Consider the following 18,444-nt stretch of genomic DNA (forward strand, 5'->3'; position numbering starts at 1 on the left):
GGGTGCAGAGAGGAACGATGATGGATGTGGGGATATGAACACAGGGGAGATGCTGGACAAGGAAATTATTTTTATTTTCTATTTTGTGATTAGAATATGTCAGATTTGACATACGTCAGACATGGCTGGGGCCCAGGAAAGAAATCTGGGAATGGTATTTTCCTTATTACTTATTTGTTTGAACCTAAGAAATTATAAGAGTTTGTGGAAACAGATGAAGAATCCTCTGCAGCAACTTCCTTCAGTTACCACTGTACCGGCTGCAGTAACCGATTAACCTTCCTCCCTCAGAAAATGTGAAGTGTAAGATTAACCATTTTGAGTTTTTCTTATTTTCTTTAAGATTGTTTTCCTGATCTTGGATCTTCCAATTGTGGACAATTATGTAAATGTATATTGTTGAGAGAAAATGTTTTCCTTTTTATATTAATTTCTGTATTTCCTTACATTTATGTGATAAATGTGAATGTAATTAAGTAAAATGATTAAAAAAAAAAGAAATCTGGGAATGGACCCCAAAGCCCATTACCAGGCTGTAACTTCTTCAGCTTCTGGCAGGCTTGGGGCTCTCTCTGGCCAGAAAGCCAAGCACAGTTGCCCTAGTTGCATCTCCCCTAACACGATCCCTATCATGTGCCATCTTTATATTTTGCACAGGAGGAAATGCCTTTCTTTTCTGTTTCTGTAGTGTTGTACTACATGCAAGTAAGTACTAGTTTCTTGGGGTTTCTGTTTAATTTATGTTTGTAGAGTTTGTGGTCACATATTCTGTATTTGGCATTTGTATTCTGTTTTTGTGACTGAGGTATTCTGTTAGCATGAAGTTTCTATGTAGCATTCTGTAGTAATTTGGCTTGTTCAGCTTTCCCGGTAAATGTATTGGTATTTTAGGGCCCCAATGTAATATTTAAGGCGCTGCCTTTTCATAGGTAGGATCCTTGTTTTGGAAGTTAGTGCTGGCATGGTAGATTTGCTCTAGGTTCTGAGTGACTTTTTGTTTTATAGATTTTTAAAAAAATGACTTTATAATGTCTGGTATTGAGATAGCACTACAAACCAAAATGTCTTTGTATGATGAGTTTTATGGGGGAATGTACTTGCTCTGCTCTGTATCCATTGTGGGTGGAGGGCCAGGAGGTTCTCTGGATGCAGAATGTGTTTGGCTTCAATACCATATGTGCGTTGGAGGACCGTGGCTCAGTGGGGCTGAACAGTGCAGTCTCTTGCACTTCCCTCAGCTCTCAATTGGCCTGCAGCCACCGAAGCCTGCAGGCTCAATGTGGCTTACATTATATTGCAAAAGATATAGTTATGAACAGAGTAAGAGGTTAACATATTACTATGTAAGAATTAAGGAAGATATGTCTGTGGAATAATTTACATAACACATCATGAAAAAATATGATAATATGGCTAATATAATCAGTTTAGAGGGATTAGTAAGTGGTTGGTTTAGATATAGAATAATCAAGTTCTAAGGAGGATTCTTATTGTAAGTTTTTTCAAACAAGTGTGTTTTCAGTAATTTCCTGAAGTTTGTTAAGTTACGTGTTATTTTTATAGATATAACTGGCTATCCTGCGATTTTCATCGCAGAGCTGGCTAAGTTTGGTGGCCGTATTTGGCCTGCTCCAACTTAACCAGCCAGCACTGAAAATCGGCTTGGCCGGTTAAGGTGAAACCAGCCAAAGTTAAACCGGTTATTCAATGCTGGTCATCGAAAACGGCCCGGCATTGAATATCTGGGTTCATAGCGGACCGTGGGAGACAGACAGCCCAGCTATCTCCCATAGTCTGAATATTGGGGCCTATATGTATAACTTTATAGAGATACTTTATTTGTACAGACTTATAGGATCACTCATGCCACTGAAAATTTACCTCGCAATGTACATGGCTTCAATTTCTGATGCCAAGAGTGGCCTAAAGTCTTCGTTTGGAGCATCTTTGGAGCAAAGATGAAGTTCAGGGCCTCAGCCATGAGGTAACGATGGTCTCTTCTCAGCCTTTGGGCTAAGATTGAGACCTTGCCGTGCAACATCATTGGGGAGATAATGATACCCAGCATTATCGAAACTAGATCATTGACCCTCCTGCTAAAAAAATAAACCCTTCACCATCCTGTTGGGTCACCATGTGGCCAGCCTCTTTCTCCTCTCCCCTCCAAAAACAGGCTGGCCCAAAAGACCCAGGGCAGAACTTGACCCCCCATACCTGGCATGTGCACCATTCTGCAGTTGCAGTTCTCCACCAGGTAGCGGGTCTCGCAGTCAATGCGGCAGGCTGTGATGCTGTAGATGGAGAAGAACTCCGAGTCCATGGTACTGGATCTGCAGTCCCCCCATGGGGGTGGGAGGTACATCAGCTGGGAGGGAGGAAGGGTTAAGGAAGAGGCAGTCCAATTCAGAGAAAGAGAAGGCCAAGGAGAGAGTTCCACCATGAGAAAGAAGAAGAAGAAGGGAAAAAGAAAAGAAAATAGCAGACGGGCATTAGGATAAGAAAGACAGGAGGAGAAGAGTACAGAGAGGAGGAGACAAAAGGCAGATTAGACACATCTTTACATTTTACTGTTTAGATATTCTAAAACAGAGACATGGTGCAAAAGAGAGAGAGAGTCTAGCTGGATGAGAAAGTGGAAAAAGGAGAATCAATGACTGAAAGCATAGAAATACCGCAGAGGGGCACAAAAAGTCCAAGGAAGAAAAAAGAGAAATAGTTAGCCCTTAGCCGACCCACCCTGACAACCTAGTCCTGTCCAGGGGCGTATCTGGACTCGGGCGGTAGGGGGGGCCAGAGCCAGAGGGAGGGGGCACATTTTAGCCCCCCCCCCGGTGCCACCGATCCCCCCTCCCCGCCATTTCCGGACCCCCCCCCCTCGCCACCAATGACACCCTCCCCTGCTGCTGTCACTTACCTTTGCTGGCGGGGGACCCCAACCCCCCGCCAGCCGAGGTCCTCTCTTCCATGCAGGCTGCGCCGCTGCAAGTTGCAACGCTTCCTGTTCTTCTGAGTCTGACGTCCTGCACCGTCAGACTGAATTCCAAATTCTGAGTCTGACGTTCTGCACGTTGTACGTGCAGGACGTCAGACTCAGAAGAACAGGAAGCGTTGCAACTTGCATCCTGCACGGAAGAGAGGACTTCGGCTGGCGGGGGCTTGGGGTCCCCCGCCAGCAAAGATCGGCGACGGGTTGGTGGCGGGCGGGAGGGAGGGGGGAGGTGGAGAGGGTCTGTGGTAGGGGGGTCCAGGGCGAAATCTGCGGGGGCCCAGGCCCCTGTGGCCCCACGCAGATACGCCCCTGGTCCTGTCCCAGCATTCGTTAGTAGCCAGTGGTGTGCTGGAGCGGGCTCTCACGGGCTCGCGAGAGCCATTTGTTAAGTTTTTAAGAATTTTGTTAAAGTAGGCCTCCCCATGGCTACTTTAACAACTGACTCCCAAAATGTGGGCTTGGGTCATCCTGAATTCTCTTTTACTTTGCTGGCAGTGATGTTGGCCCCATCAGCCAAGTAAATAGACTGCTGCTGCTCCCTGCTCCTTGTTTCTGACTCTGAGCATCAGGCTGAGACTTTTCATGCAAGCGCAAGAAGGTTCCATCCAGTGTTGCCAGGTGGGCGGTTTTACCGCCCAATTGGGCGGTTTTCCGCGACCCGCCGCGGGAAATTTTTGCCCGTGGCGGGTTGCGGTTTTTTGGGCTGGTTTTTGGGCTTCAGGGTGGGTTTTTTTTCGGCTGCGGGGGGCGGGGTTAGTGACGTTTTGGGCGGGGCCGATGACGTGGGAGGCGGGGCCGGTGACGGGGGAGGCGGGGCCGGTGACGGCGGGGGCGGGGCCGGTGACGGCGGGGGCGGGGTTGATGACAGCGGGGGCGGGGGTGATGACGCGGGGGTGGGGGTGTCAGGGGCGGGGTTTGTGTTTGGGCGGGTTTTGGGCTGTTTCTTGTGCGGGATTGGGTGGGAAAAAAATTTTCCACCTGGCAACCCTGGTTCCATCATGTTGCTCAGAGCCAGAAACAAGCAGCAGAGAATGGTGGCAGTCCATTTATTGGCTGGTGGGGCTCGGCAAAGGTATGCCTAGCGTGCCCCCACAAGGGAGGGGAGAGAGAGGCATGTATTCCCCCCCCCCCCCCAAAAAAAAAAAAAAATTTCAGGGCCAGCTATGCCCGGAGAGAGAGCCCGTTGTTAAAAATTTACCAGCACACCCCTGTTAGTAGCCATCCTTTTGTACTGTGGGGCTTGTCCTCCTCATTATTTTAACAACAGAAAGGCCGCAACAAGTCCCAGAATGCATTGGAAGGGAGATTTAAGGACTGCTTGGGAGCACTGTGGCCAACTTGGGGCAAGCTGGCAATGTAGGGAAGCCGAGAAGTCGCAAAGAGAGGAGATGGAGGATTGACAGTGGATAACTGCTGTCCAGCTGGGAGGATAAAACCACAGTTCAGAGAAAAGTGAATTTTCTGTGGGTTGTAACAACTTTTATTGACTCAGGACATTCTGTTCTCAGTGAAATAATGTACACATCACACAGAAATATTTAATCAGCTACATACATAATTCAACTATAGATGCGACTGACTTTTTATCATTTAAACCAATTAGGTTCATGAAGTCCTGCAGAGGAGGAGGTAGTCAGTCAGGAGTACGGCTGTGGGCATGTATGACCACAATTGCGCAAGGAGGTCAGGAGGAGGAGGATGCGTTACTGGGAGGAGCGCGGGTTTTACCGCCGGCCTGTGGAGATGGCAATATGAGGTAGGAGGCTTTAGGACAGGGGGTTGTATAAGGAGGGATCATGTATATGGTTAGGAGAGACTGAGGGATGTATTTGGAGGGACCAGTGGTGTAGCCAAGGGTGGGCCTGGGTGGGCCTGTAACAGCATACCTATGATGTGGCTGGCAGGGATCCCCAAGCCCCAACAGCAGAAAACTCCCAACAACAGTCCCTCCTGCATACCTTGTAAATAACAGATTTTCACCTGCAGTGAGCAGCGACTGATACATACTTCTTGCACTAGCCTCACAGCCTTTCCCTCTGATGTATTCCCGCCTATGCAGAAACAGGAAGTTGCATCAGAGGGAAGGCTGCGGGGGCCAACATGAGCAGTGTGTATTAGTTGCTGCTCGCCTCTGGTGAAAATCTGCTATTTAAAAGGTATGCGGGGGAGGGGGAGACGTTTGAGAGACCATATAGCATGCAGATGAGAGCGGGAGAGACCAAATCACTTGTGGGACAAGGTGGAGTTCTTCTGCCCACCCATCTTGGGCACAGGCCCACTCAAAATTGGGTGTCTGGCTGGGTCCACCCTGGGAGGGACCATGTATACGGTGGGAGCTCTGGGATTCAGGGATGTGTGTAGGATTATGTGTATGATGGGGGAGGGGGGCTCTGGGACAGACTGTGTGTAAATGGAAGAACCTGGCTCTGAGGTTCCTGGTTCATGTTTATTGCATCAACAGAAGGATGGGCAAGGGGGTTGGTGAGGGAGTGTGAAGGGAGAGGGCGGGTGGCAGCTGTAATTCTCTTTTGAAATTGCTGGCAACTCTAGGTTGTCGACCCCACCACGCCTTCACTGATCCTAAATCACCACTTGCCATTGCGTACCAGAGAGAAGGCTGCGATGTAGTTGAGATGGCATCACATAGATTATGGAAGCTGCAAGGAGCATAGCTTGGCTTCAAACTTGTTCTATTTCTCAAGATTTTGGGCTAAATCTTCAACACGTCTGCAGTTGTGCATGAAAAAGTGGGGTGGACAGTCGGTCACCAGACGCCCAGTCTCGGTTCTAAAAATTCCTCCCACTTTTGATGCAGAAGAATTTAAACCATCTATAAGAATTGTGAGTTTTGAGATATTTCACCCACCACCAATTCGCAATGCTATACAAAATATGGAAACAAGAGAAGCCATTGTGTGAGTGAGATGTCTTGGCTTACTCTGAAGCAGGGGCGTAGCCAGACTTCGGCGGGAGGAGGGTCCAGAGCCCGAGGTGAGGGGGCACATTTTAGCCCCTCCCCGGCGCCGCCGACCCCCCCCCCCCTTGCCATTGCCAACACCCCCCCCCGCTATTGCCGACCCCGCCGCCACCAACAACTTTGCCCCCCCCTGCCGACGACCCTCTCAACCCCCCCCCCCTCCTGCCACCATCCTGCCGTCGCCTACCTTTGCTGGCGGGGAAACCCTACCCCCGCCAGCTGAGGTCCTCTTCTTCCCGAAAAAGGCTTCCTTCTGTTTCTGACGTCCTGCACGTTGTGCGTGCAGGACGTCAGACTCACAGAACGAAGCCTGTGAGTCTGACGTACAATGTGCAGGACGTCAGAAACAGAAGGAAGCCTTTTGCGGGAAGAAGAGGACCTCGGCTGGCAGGGATTGGGGTCCCCCGCCAGCAAAGGCAGGCGACGGCGACAGCGGGTTAGCAGCGGCAGGGGGGTCAAGAGGGTCGTCGGCAGGGGGGTCCAGGGCTAAATCTATGGGGGCCCAGGCCCCCCCAGGCCCCACGTAGCTACGCCACTGCTCTGAAGAACTCACAATCTCAGAAATTGTATTCCAAAAGTAATAAAATGAACATAGCACCCCTTCCACTGTACGACAAAAACATGCGCAAACGTCAAGCTATCACACACGAGACACACACACACACACAAAAAGTAGACCAGGCCGCTGCGCAGGGCACTCTGCATGTTGCAAAGAAAGAGATAGCGACAGAAGCTAAGGAAGACCCCAGACCAGCCTAGCAAGAGGGTCCTTAGAGCTCACTTGCAGCCTCCATGGGCGATCTTGCATCCCCATCTCTTTGCACAATTGTGAGGCCACTCGTGAAAATCCAGGCCTAAGGTCATCCTGGGGGTTCATATATTGGGATAACGTTGCATCCAACCCTACCAGACACTCAAGCAACATGAGCAGCTCAATATTTTCATCACCTCTTTAAAATCAGCCTGCTCTACCGTTCCTTCCTCCTAGGATTAAAGAGCGAAATAAAATCGACCAATGTGAGATTCCCTCCAAGTGCTAATCACAATATAATTAACCGGGGTTCTCAACCCAGTCACGTTTTCAGGATACCCACAGTGAATATGCGTGAGATAGATTTGGGTACAGTGGAGGTAGTGCATGCAAATGTATCCCATTAATATTCATTGTGGATATCCGGAATTTGACTCGCTGTGTGTTAGCCAGTTCCGTAAACCCAGAAATTCAATGCTGAAGCTTGGACATAGCCCGGCATCAAATTTCAGGGTTTAACGCCAGAGGTGGTCAGCAAAACACTGAATGGTGCTGGCTGAATATCGGACCCTAAAAGTGTTGGAATTAATTGTATTTTACATGCATTGCCTGTCACCTATTATTTCTCTGTGATTACTCTGTGACCTCTGATGTGAATTACTTAGAGAGGTCACACAGCTATGCAACTTCCTGTGGGGGTTTAGACACAGCACATGAAGCACATGGAGCACATGGAGCTCATGTTCTCTCCTAACCTGAGAGGATCTATGGTGGTGTGAGCATCCATTACCATCTAAGCACATGGAAGGAGCTGATAAGACAAATGTATAGTAATATGTATATATAAGCCTGTCTGATTATAATCTAACTACAAACTGTGAGTAAACAGATGTTTTGTTACTTCAACTTTAAAGTGACTCAGCAGTGAATTATTCAGGGGTGAATGAGAGAGAGATGAAGAAAGAAATTAACATTTCTAAAGCTGAAGCTGTGTGTACTAAAATCTGCTAATTATTTACTACAAATAATCCAACAAAAGGGTTATGGGCCCAGGGTCCAGGAATTGAAAAAGAAGAGAAATATTACCAGGCAAAAAAAAAAGGCCACATTTTTCTCTTAAGTTTTAAAGGAAAGATTCAGTCTGTCTCTCTCTCCCCCCACACAGCAGACAGAAGGCTAAGAAAATGGCTGAGGGAAGAAATTCACCATTGTTCTATTCTCTCAAGGTGCCTAAATTAACTGAGTTTAATTATCGGCAGTGGGAACTAAGATTCATATGTCTCCTTCGAGCAAAAAGATTAAATATATGCTTAGACCAAGACAGAACAGCTGAAAATATGGCTGAATGGGACAATGCAAACTATTATGTGAAGTGCATGCTTTTGGAAGCTCTCTCAGAAAAACAAGTCATATTAGTGGAGGGAAAAGATACCTCAAAGGACATTTTATATAAACTGAGAACTATGTATGCAACTACATATGCAAAGCAGCAACCAATTTGGTTGGCAGAGTTGAATGAAACCAAATTAAGGGATAAAAGTAAATGTAATGATCACATTATGCATCTTATGTCTTCATTTCAAAAGCTAGAACTTTCTGGAATTCCCATGTGTGATGCATTGAAAAGAGCATTTCTTTTTACCTCACTATCAAAGAAGTTTGATGTTTTTAGGTCTGTAAATGAGGCCATTGAAGGGCAATCTTTTGAACAGACAACATCAAAACTAAGGCAGGAATGCATAATAAATGATTCTGAGGAGATGTGTTCTCAAAGTCAGTCAGAGAGAAATGAAACAAATTTCTTGGCAAAGAACAGAGGAAGGCGGAGCTATGGGAAAACTCCACCCAAGGGCAAGCTGATTTGCTACTCATGTGGAAAGGAGGGACATGTATCTAAATGGTGTAAGGAAACACAAAACACTCCCTCTAGCTCACCTAAGCCAATGGAACTAAAGAATTTTCAAACCAGGAAATGTATGAAGGACAAAGATAAACACAAGGGCTTTCTAATGGCAGAAAAATCTTTGACTATGGTAAATAATAATTCAAATGAAAGTACTTGGATTTTGGATTCAGGGAGCACATGCCATTTAACCAATTGTAAGAATTTCTTTCAGGAAATGTGTCCAGAGGAAGGTATTCTTAAAACTGCAAACGCAGGGACTGCTAAGATCCAAGCAAAAGGTATTGGATTCTTAAAATGCAAAGTGTCTAATGAAGTTAAAGAAATTCCTGTAAGTGATGTCTTGTATATTCCCCAAGCAGTTTGCAATATGCTTAGTGTATCTACATTAGATAAGAAGGGATTTGTGATTCATTTTGAAAACAGTAAGTGCACAATCTCTAAAAATGATGAAGTGTATGCTGAAGCTTTTATGCATAATGATGTTTATAAGCTGAACATTTCAGGTGAAGCCTCACATATGGCGCAAGTAAGGAAGAATGATGGTAAATGTAGTCTGGAAATCTGGCACCGCCGCCTGGGACATCGTGATTCTAAGGTGATCCAGGATCTTTACAGTAAGCAACTGGCCACCGGCATTCAGATAAGTGCAGATGCTGGTAATATGGAGAAATGCATAGACTGTGTTACTCAAAAAGGTGTGAGACCCTCATTTCCTGCATACACAGGAAATAGGAGTAATAAAGTGCTGGACTTAATACACAGTGACTTATGTGGACCGTTTAATATCCCATCATTGGGAAATAACAGATTTGTGCTAATATTCTTGGATGATTTCTCTAGATACTGTGTGGCCTATTTGCTGAAAGAAAAAAGTCAAGTCACAGACATGCTGAAGAAATACGTAGCCATGGTGAGCAATAAATTTGAAAGAAAACCAAAGGTTCTTCAGACCGACAATGGTGGTGAGTTCACTTCACAAAGCATGCGCACATTTCTAGAACAAGAAGGCATTCAGCATATCACAACAGTAGCTTATACACCAGAGCAAAATTCTGTTGCAGAGAGAAAATTTAGGTCACTTGTGGAAATGACCAGATGTATGCTGTCAGATAGCAATCTCCCTAAAAGACTATGGGGGGAAGCCATTCTCACAGCAGTGTACCTACAAAACAGAATGCCAACTAAAGGCGCTGAGCGCACACCACATGAGACATGGCATGGTAGGAAGCCAAACCTGTCACACATAAGAACATTTGGAAGTACAGCATATGCTCATATACCAAAGCAAAGAAGGCATAAGCTGGATTCCACAACAGAAAGGGGCATTTTAGTTGGCTATGCTCCAGGACACAAAGGATATAGAATTTTGAATCTGAAAACTGGCATTGTTGGCATAAGACATGTTACATATTTTGATGAAAACAAAAGGGTTGATAAAGGCTGGATTATCCCAGATGAGCCTTATCATCCAGAATATGAAACTAGAACCATAATAGACATGCCAGTGTATATAAATGCCATACCAAGGCAGATGTCTGAAAGCAACTCATCTGTATCTAACGAGGAACAGACAGAGGAAGCAGACACAGAAAGGATCATTGAAGAAGACAGTACAGTTGGAGAAGGGGAATCAATTGGAGAAGAACTCTCAGATTTAGAGGATGCGGAAAGGTCAGACCAACCTGTTGTCAGACGCTCATCCAGGGAAAACAAAGGTGTTCCACCCCCAAGACTGTCTTACCTAACAAAGTCAGCAGAAGCTCAAGAGCCCTTAACATGGGATGAGATTGAGAAAATGCCAGCAGAAGAAGCTGCTGAATGGCATAAAGCTGCACAAGAAGAAATTGATGCATTGGATAAAAATAATACTTGGATTCTTACAAAATTACCTCCTGGCAAGAAAGCTATAGGATGCAAATGGGTATTCAAGTTAAAAAGGAATGCACAAGGAAAAGTGGAAAGGTATAAAGCCAGATTAGTCGCAAAGGGATATCTTCAAAAATATGGAGAAGATTTTGATGAAGTGTTTGCACCTGTAGTGAAACACACGACAATCAGAACACTTCTGAGCATTGCAGTCTCAAAAGGCATGCAAGTCAACCACATTGATGTGAAAACAGCGTTTCTTCATGGAGATATAACTGAAGACTTGTACATGGAACAGCCAACAGGTTTCATAAATACAAAACAAAGACAGCTAGTGTGTAAATTAAACAAAGGTCTTTATGGATTAAAGCAAAGTGCAAAATGTTGGAATGAAAAATTGCATGAAATATTGACAAATTTAGGATTTAAGCAAGGTGAAGCAGATAAATGCTTGTACACTAGGTGCACAAATGGACAATATGCATACATTTTAGCTTTTGTTGATGATCTGCTCATTGCAAGCAAAAGTGAGCAAGAGTACAAGGACATTGTAAAATGTTTAAACCACAATGTTGAGATAAAAGAACTTGGTAATGTGTCATACTATCTTGGTATAGAAATTGAGAAACAAAATGATGGTTCTTATCTTCTAAGCCAGAAGCAGAAAATAAATGAGCTTATTGAAAGTTTAGGTATGCAAGATGCCCAAGTTGTAAGCACTCCCATGATCACTGATTTTCTGAAGGATGAAACAGTAAGAGAACCTTTACCAGATAACATCCAATATAGATCAGCCATAGGTAAGCTTTTATATCTAGCTACCACATACAGGGCTGATATAGCAAATGCAGTAGGAATTTTGAGCAGAAGGGTCAGCTCACCTACCAAATCAGATTGGACTGCAGTTAAAAGGATGGTAAGGTATTTAAAGGGTACCATTGATTGTAAATTAAAGATTTCAGCCAATAGTAATCCAAAACTAATATGTTACTGTGATTCAGATTGGGCAGGGGATCATTCTGATTATAAATCCACAAGTGGATATGTGTTTATGTATGGAAATGTACACATTTCATGGGCCAGTCATAAACAAAGTATTGTGAGTTTGTCTTCTACAGAAGCTGAATACGTGGCCGTATCGGAAGCGTGCAGAGAACTGATGTGGATTGAAAAACTTTTGCTGGATTTTGGAATAGCTGAAAAGAGACCAATCCAGATAATGGAAGATAATCAGAGCTGCATCCGACTGTCACAGAATGACAAGGTTCAGTCACGCACCAAGCACATCGCAACGAAATACCACAACGTGCGAGAGTTGGCGAAAGAAGGGGTCATCAGTCTACACTATTGTCACACCAGTGAGATGACAGCTGACATCATGACCAAACCGTTACCCAGAGAACATTTTGTGAATCTGCGTATAAAGCTTGGACTTTGTATGAATAAATAATTGCATGACAGTTATGCATGAGAAGGGGTTTGTTGGAATTAATTGTATTTTACATGCATTGCCTGTCACCTATTATTTCTCTGTGATTACTCTGTGACCTCTGATGTGAATTACTTAGAGAGGTCACACAGCTATGCAACTTCCTGTGGGGGTTTAGACACAGCACATGAAGCACATGGAGCACATGGAGCTCATGTTCTCTCCTAACCTGAGAGGATCTATGGTGGTGTGAGCATCCATTACCATCTAAGCACATGGAAGGAGCTGATAAGACAAATGTATAGTAATATGTATATATAAGCCTGTCTGATTATAATCTAACTACAAACTGTGAGTAAACAGATGTTTTGTTACTTCAACTTTAAAGTGACTCAGCAGTGAATTATTCAGGGGTGAATGAGAGAGAGATGAAGAAAGAAATTAACATTTCTAAAGCTGAAGCTGTGTGTACTAAAATCTGCTAATTATTTACTACAAATAATTCAACAAAAAGTGCTGTGAGCTACCAATGACGTAGCCAGGAATTATTGAGAAGGGATGCATCTCCTAGCCCCCCCCCCCCCCCCAGCACCTTAAAATCATCTCTGCTCCAGTCTTTGCCTGGGCAGCGGCACTCATAGGCGGCTTGCACCCAGACTTTCTCTCTGAACAGTCCTGCCCTTCACAAAACAGGAAGTTGCATCAGAAGGGGGCGGGATGGTTCAGACAAGAAGTCCCGTTGCAGGCAGCCTACGAGTGCCCCTGCCCAGGCAAAAACGGGAGCACAGATGATTTTAAGGCACAGGTGGGAGGGGAGGGGGTGGCAGAAGTCTGACAGGGGGTGCATATGCAACACATACACCTTGAATAAATATGCCACTGTACGCTACCTTGCTATAAGTTGCGGACTTTGAGAGGGTTTGTGCATGGAAAATCATTTTAGTTTTTGATGTTTGAAATGGAGTATTTGTCGGCATTTCTGTTGACAATTTAAAGAAGCTTCAAACCCTCCGGAATTCCGCTCTACGGATACTGGGTAGTGTTGCCTGGTTTGATCATTTATTTATTCAATTTGTATCCCACATTTTCCCACCTATTTGCAGGCTCAATGTAGTTTACATAGTACCGTGGTGGTGATCGCCAATTCCGGTATGACAGATACAGAGTGATATTGTAGTAAGGTTGGTGTGCGACAGACATCTTAAGGAATAAGGAGGAAGGGTTAAGTGATGTCCAGTTTGAGTATTAGTTTTGTTGTGTTGCAGGGTCGAGGCATTTAAGTTGGATCATTTGGCGTCTTAGTTGTGGAATGTTCTTCCCCAAATATTGAGGGGAGTTCAATCTTTGCCTCGTTTTATGTGCCTGTTGAGGTCCCATTTTTTCGGTCTGGCGTTTAATGTAGCCCTTCCAGGTGATTAGACGGAATTGGGCTAGGGATCCGTTTATATCAGGCTTGTCCAACCTACGGCCCGAGGGCCATTACCCGGCCCACCAAGTGCTTTTTTCTGGCCCCGGAAGCTTGGTAATCCGCATGGTGCTTATAGCAAAATTCTTTCTTCTCCACCTCAGCTCAGCTCTCTGTTTCTCAGACTTGTGGAGAGCCAAGTCATGGTGGGGAAGCAGGAATCTTACCATTTTCTTCTGTAGTCAAAGTCAGGTAAGAGAAAAGAAATTGGGTGAAGGCTGTAGGGGGGGGGGGGGAGGGTTACATGAGCAAGAGAAACTGGGTGAAGGTTGGGGGGTGGTTATATGAACAAGACTGGATGAAATCTGGGGAGGGGGTGATGCACTGTCATATTTTGCAGTATTTGACGAAACATGTGGCAAAATACAACAGTGCGTATTTTGGCCCTCAGAATGATACAAAATATAAAATGTGGCCCCCGATAGAAAATGGTTGGACAGTTTGCTGTTTTCTTCTGTGTGTATGACTCTGTCCTGTTTTTAATGGCGTTTCTTTCTGGATTGATTTTATGTTTTTATTGGAATGTAAACCGCTATGATCGTATGTGTTTAAGCTTAGGGGTATAGCAAATAAAATAAGCTATAAACTTAGAGTGGCCTAGTGGTTAGAGCACTGGTCTTGCAATCCAGAGGTGACCAGTTCAAATCCCACTGCCGCTCCTTGTGATCTCAGGCAAGTCACTTAACCCTCCATTGCCTCAGGTACAACCTTAGATTGTGAGCCCTCCTGGGACAGAGAACTATCCAGAGTACCTAAATGTAAGTCACCTTGAGCTACTACTGAAAAAGGTGTGAGCAAAATCCAAATAAATTATTTGAGATTCTGTTGCTACTATTTGAGATTGTACATGGAATGTTGCTATAGTGGAGGAGTGGCCTAGTGGTTAGAGCACTGGTCTTGCAATCCAAAGTTGGCTGGTTCAAATCCTGCCGCTGCTCCTTGTGATCTTGGGCAAGTCACTTTAACCCTCCATTGCCTTAGGTACAAACTTAGACTGTGAGCCCTTCTGGGACAGAGAAATATCCAGAGTACCTGAATGTAACTCACCTTGAGATTCTACATGGAATGTTAATGTTGCTATTCCATGTAGAAGCCTGCTCTTGCAGATCAGCAATGCAGCCGTGCAGGCTTCTGTTTCTGTGAGTCTGACATCCTGCACATACGTGCAGGATGTCAGACTCACAGAAACAGAAGCCTGCGCGGCCGCATTGCTGATCTGCAACTTGAGATTCTACACGGAATGTTGCTAGTGGAGGAGTGGCCTCCACTACACTCCACCATTCTTGCAATCCAGAGGTGGTCGGTTCAAATCCCGCTGCTGCTCCTTGTGATTTTGAGCAAGTCACTTAACCCTCCATTGCCTCAGTATGAACTTAGATTGTGAGTCCTCCTGGGACAGAGAACTATCCAGTGTACCTGAATGTAACTCACCCTGAGCTACTACTGAAAAAGTTGTGAGCAAAATCTAAATAAATCATTCTATAGCCGGTCGTCTAAATATAAGCACCATTTGCATTCTTAAGTTTATAGAGTCCAATATTCAGGAATGGCTCCTGGCCGGTTGAATAGTGCTTATCAAGCTAAGCGTTAATATTTTGCACGCGATAGCTGGTTATCTCCTCTTAATATTAGTTCTTAGTACATAGGGTTAGATTCTATATATCATGCCTAAAAAATCGGCACCTAAATGAAAAACGCCTAAGTACATCTATAAAGTACGCCTTAACAGGCCGCCAAGAGACTGAGCCGGGCCCGGGGCAGGACCGCTGTTTCTGACCCCCCCCCCCAGCATGCTGTGTAACCTGACTTAAAAACAGACTTGGGGGGGGGGCGAAGCCCAAAGTGTGTGTGGGGGGGGGGGCACATTTTGCCCCACCTCTGTGCCCTCTGCCACAGGTACACATACTTTGGCTTGCGGGGGTCTCCAAGCCCCACCAGCAGAAGCCTTCCTCCAGCGCTGCTGCTTCCCCTCACATTGTGCACGCTCAATTTCATCAAAACTGAGGCATGCGTGACGTGAGGGGAAGCAGGGCAGGCAATGCACGAAGTGTCGCGCATCAGAAACCTGATCTGACGAAGAAAGGCTACCTTCGAAAGCTAATCTAAAAATGTATTAAGTTAGTCCAATAACAAAGGTATCATCTTATTTTCTTTTCTGTGTTTTATTTTATTCTATTTCTATTGATTATCTTTAAAAGTGGACTAACACGGCTACCATATCTCTCTACTGGTTCTATATGGAATCTTGTCACTCTTTAGGATTCTAGAATCTTGCTATTCTTTGGAGTTCTACATGGAATGTTGCTTCTATTTGAGTTTCTGCATGGAATCTTGTTACTCTTTAGAATTCCACAATCTTGTTATTCTTCGATCTGATGAAGAAGGGCTACCTTCGAAAGCTAACCTAAAAATGTATTAAGTTAGTCCAATAAAAAAGGCATCATCTTATTTTCTTTTCTATGTTTTATTTTAGTCTATTTCTATTGATTACCTTTAAAAGTGGACTAACACGGCTACCACATCTCTCTACTGGTTCTATATGGAATCTTGTCACTCTTTAGGATTCCAGAATCTTGCTATTCTTTAGGGTTCTACATGGAATGTTGCTACTCTTCTGCATGGAATCTTGTCACTCTTTAGGATTCCAGAATTTTGCTATTCTTCGATCTGATGAAGAAGGGCTACCTTCGAAAGCTAACCTAAAAATGTATTAAGTTAGTCCAATAAAAAAGGCATCATCTTATTTTCTTTTCTATGTTTTATTTTATTCTATTTAAAAGTGGACTAACATGGCTACCACATCTCTCTACTCAAGAAAAAGGAACAATTTGGTCTTTAAAAAGACCTTTAGGTGAACAATGCGTTGGTGCGTAGTTGAGCTAAGCATTTGATGGTGTTGCATTTTATTTAAAGACTCCTGACGCAGGCTTCCAGCCGAAACACGGTACTGTGTCGAGTCTTCACCAATAAATTGTTCATAATCGACTGAAGTCTCCTTGTTCGTCTCTGGATTTCCCGGTCTATTTCCCACTTCTTTGTTTTTGTTGTTAAAGATTATATAATCACATTTTGTCACACAAATTGAGTGAAATATAAGTTATAATACAGGGTTTTGATATCACTAAAATGTTTTGGATGGAGGGGGGTTTTGATCAATAATTATAACGGTCACATTGACATTAATGCTTATTAGTCGTCCAACCCCCCCAAACCCACTGTACCCACATGTAGGTGCCCCCCTTCACCCCTTAGGGCTATAGTAATGGTGTAGACTTGTGGGCAGTGGGTTTTGAGGGGGATTTGGGGGGCTCAACACACAAGGGAAGGGTACTATGCACCTGGGAGCTCTTTTACCTTTTTTTTGTTTTTGTAAAAGTGCCCCTTAGGGTGCCCGGTTGGTGTCCTGGCGTGCGAGGGGGACCAGTGCACTACGAATCCTGGCCCCTCCCACGAACAAATGCCTTGGATTTATTCGTTTTTGAGCTGGGCGCTTTCATTTTCCATTATCGCTGAAAAACAAAAACGCCCAGCTCACACATTGTTGAATAAAACATGGGCGTCTATTTTTTCCCAAAATACGGTTCGGTCAGCCCCTTCACGGACCCGTTCTCGGAGATAAACGCCCATGGAGATAGACGTTTTCGTTCGATTATGCCCCTCCATGAGTCCTCCAAAACCCACCAGAAACCCACTGTACCCACATATTGATGCTCCTTTCACCTGTAAGGGCTATGGTAGTGGTGTACAGTTGGGGGTAGTGGGTATCGGGGGGCTCAGCAGACAAGGTAAGAGAGCAACGGTGAGATGTGTACCTGGAAGCATTTTATAAAGTCCACTGCAGTGCCCCCAAGGATGCTCTATTGCTTTCCTGGGATGTCACTTTTCCACTATTCTACCTGATGCCAAGATTTCTATTTTTTTTATAACATCTGAGCCCTGTGTGTATTGTTTACTAGAGGAAGGAGTAGCCTAATGGTTAGTGCAGTGAGCTTTGATCCTGGTAACCTGGGCTTGATTCCCACTGCAGCTCGTGACCTTGAGCAAGTCATTTAACCCTCCATTGCCCCAGGTACAAAAACTTAGATTGTGAACCCTCTAGGAACAGAGAAAGTACCTGTATATTATGTGTACAGGGCTGCATACATCTAGTAGCACTATAGAAATTATTAGTAGAAGTAGATTTGGGCTTTGAATTCAGATCTATAGATAAAAAGGAGGTCTCATTACATATATCTAAATACCAGGGTACTATTTTTCCATACTTCACAGCAAGAGTGTACATTCCCTAATTACCTGTCCCAATGCAACTGAAGCTTTTACCTCCTCAGTGCATGTAAATGGTTTCATCCCTGTGTGGATTCTCTGATGCCCTGTGAGGCTTTCTTTCCAACCAAAGCTTTTACCACACTCAGGACATGTAAATGGTTTCACTCCTGTGTGTACTCTCTGGTGCATTGTGGGGTTTACCTTCTGACCAAAGCTTTTACCAGACTCTATAAATGCAAATGGTTTCTCTCCCGTATGGACTTTCTGATGCGCTTTGAGATTTACATTACAACCAAAGCTTTTACCACACTTAGAACATGTGAATGGTTTTGCTCTATTGTAGATTATCTTGTGTATTTTGTACATTTTGCTTTTGGACAAAATCACAAAATGTTTTTCCAAACAGCATTTTCAAAAAAACATCCAAATTCAGACTTAGATGTCATATCCAAAAATGCCCCTTGCGCATTTGACTTGCCCAACGTCACAAGGAGCAGCAGTGGGAATTGAACCCATGTTGCCAGGATGAAAGCCTGCTGCACTAACCATTAAGCCACTCCTCCTCTGTTTCGCATTTGGATGTTTTTTGTTCGAAAATGGACCAAAACCAAAAAATCAAGTCCATAGCATTTTTTTAACACAAAAGATAGACGTCTATCTTTTTTGAAAATGACCTTCTTTCCTGTTCGGAATTTGGACGTTTTTGTAAAACGTCCAAATTCTGATTTAGACGTTCTATCAAAAATGCCCCTCTAAGGGTCCTTTTACTAAGCCGCAGTAAAAAGTGGCCTGTGG

At 44.4% G+C, this 18,444-nt stretch overlaps 1 protein-coding gene across 1 annotated transcript in view; it reads right to left on the reverse strand.

The window, feature by feature from the left end:
- LOC115479013 (acid-sensing ion channel 1C-like) overlaps positions 1–18,444 on the reverse strand; it is a 188,406-nt gene that overhangs the window by 25,411 nt on the left and 144,551 nt on the right. Inside the window, exon 4 of the mRNA XM_030217114.1 lies at positions 2,215–2,365. Coding sequence (XP_030072974.1) covers positions 2,215–2,365 — 151 coding nt within the window. The remainder of the gene's footprint in view (positions 1–2,214; positions 2,366–18,444) is intronic.

Source organism: Microcaecilia unicolor, chromosome 1 (genome assembly GCF_901765095.1).
Source record: "Microcaecilia unicolor chromosome 1, aMicUni1.1, whole genome shotgun sequence".
Taxonomy (NCBI): domain Eukaryota; kingdom Metazoa; phylum Chordata; class Amphibia; order Gymnophiona; family Siphonopidae; genus Microcaecilia; species Microcaecilia unicolor.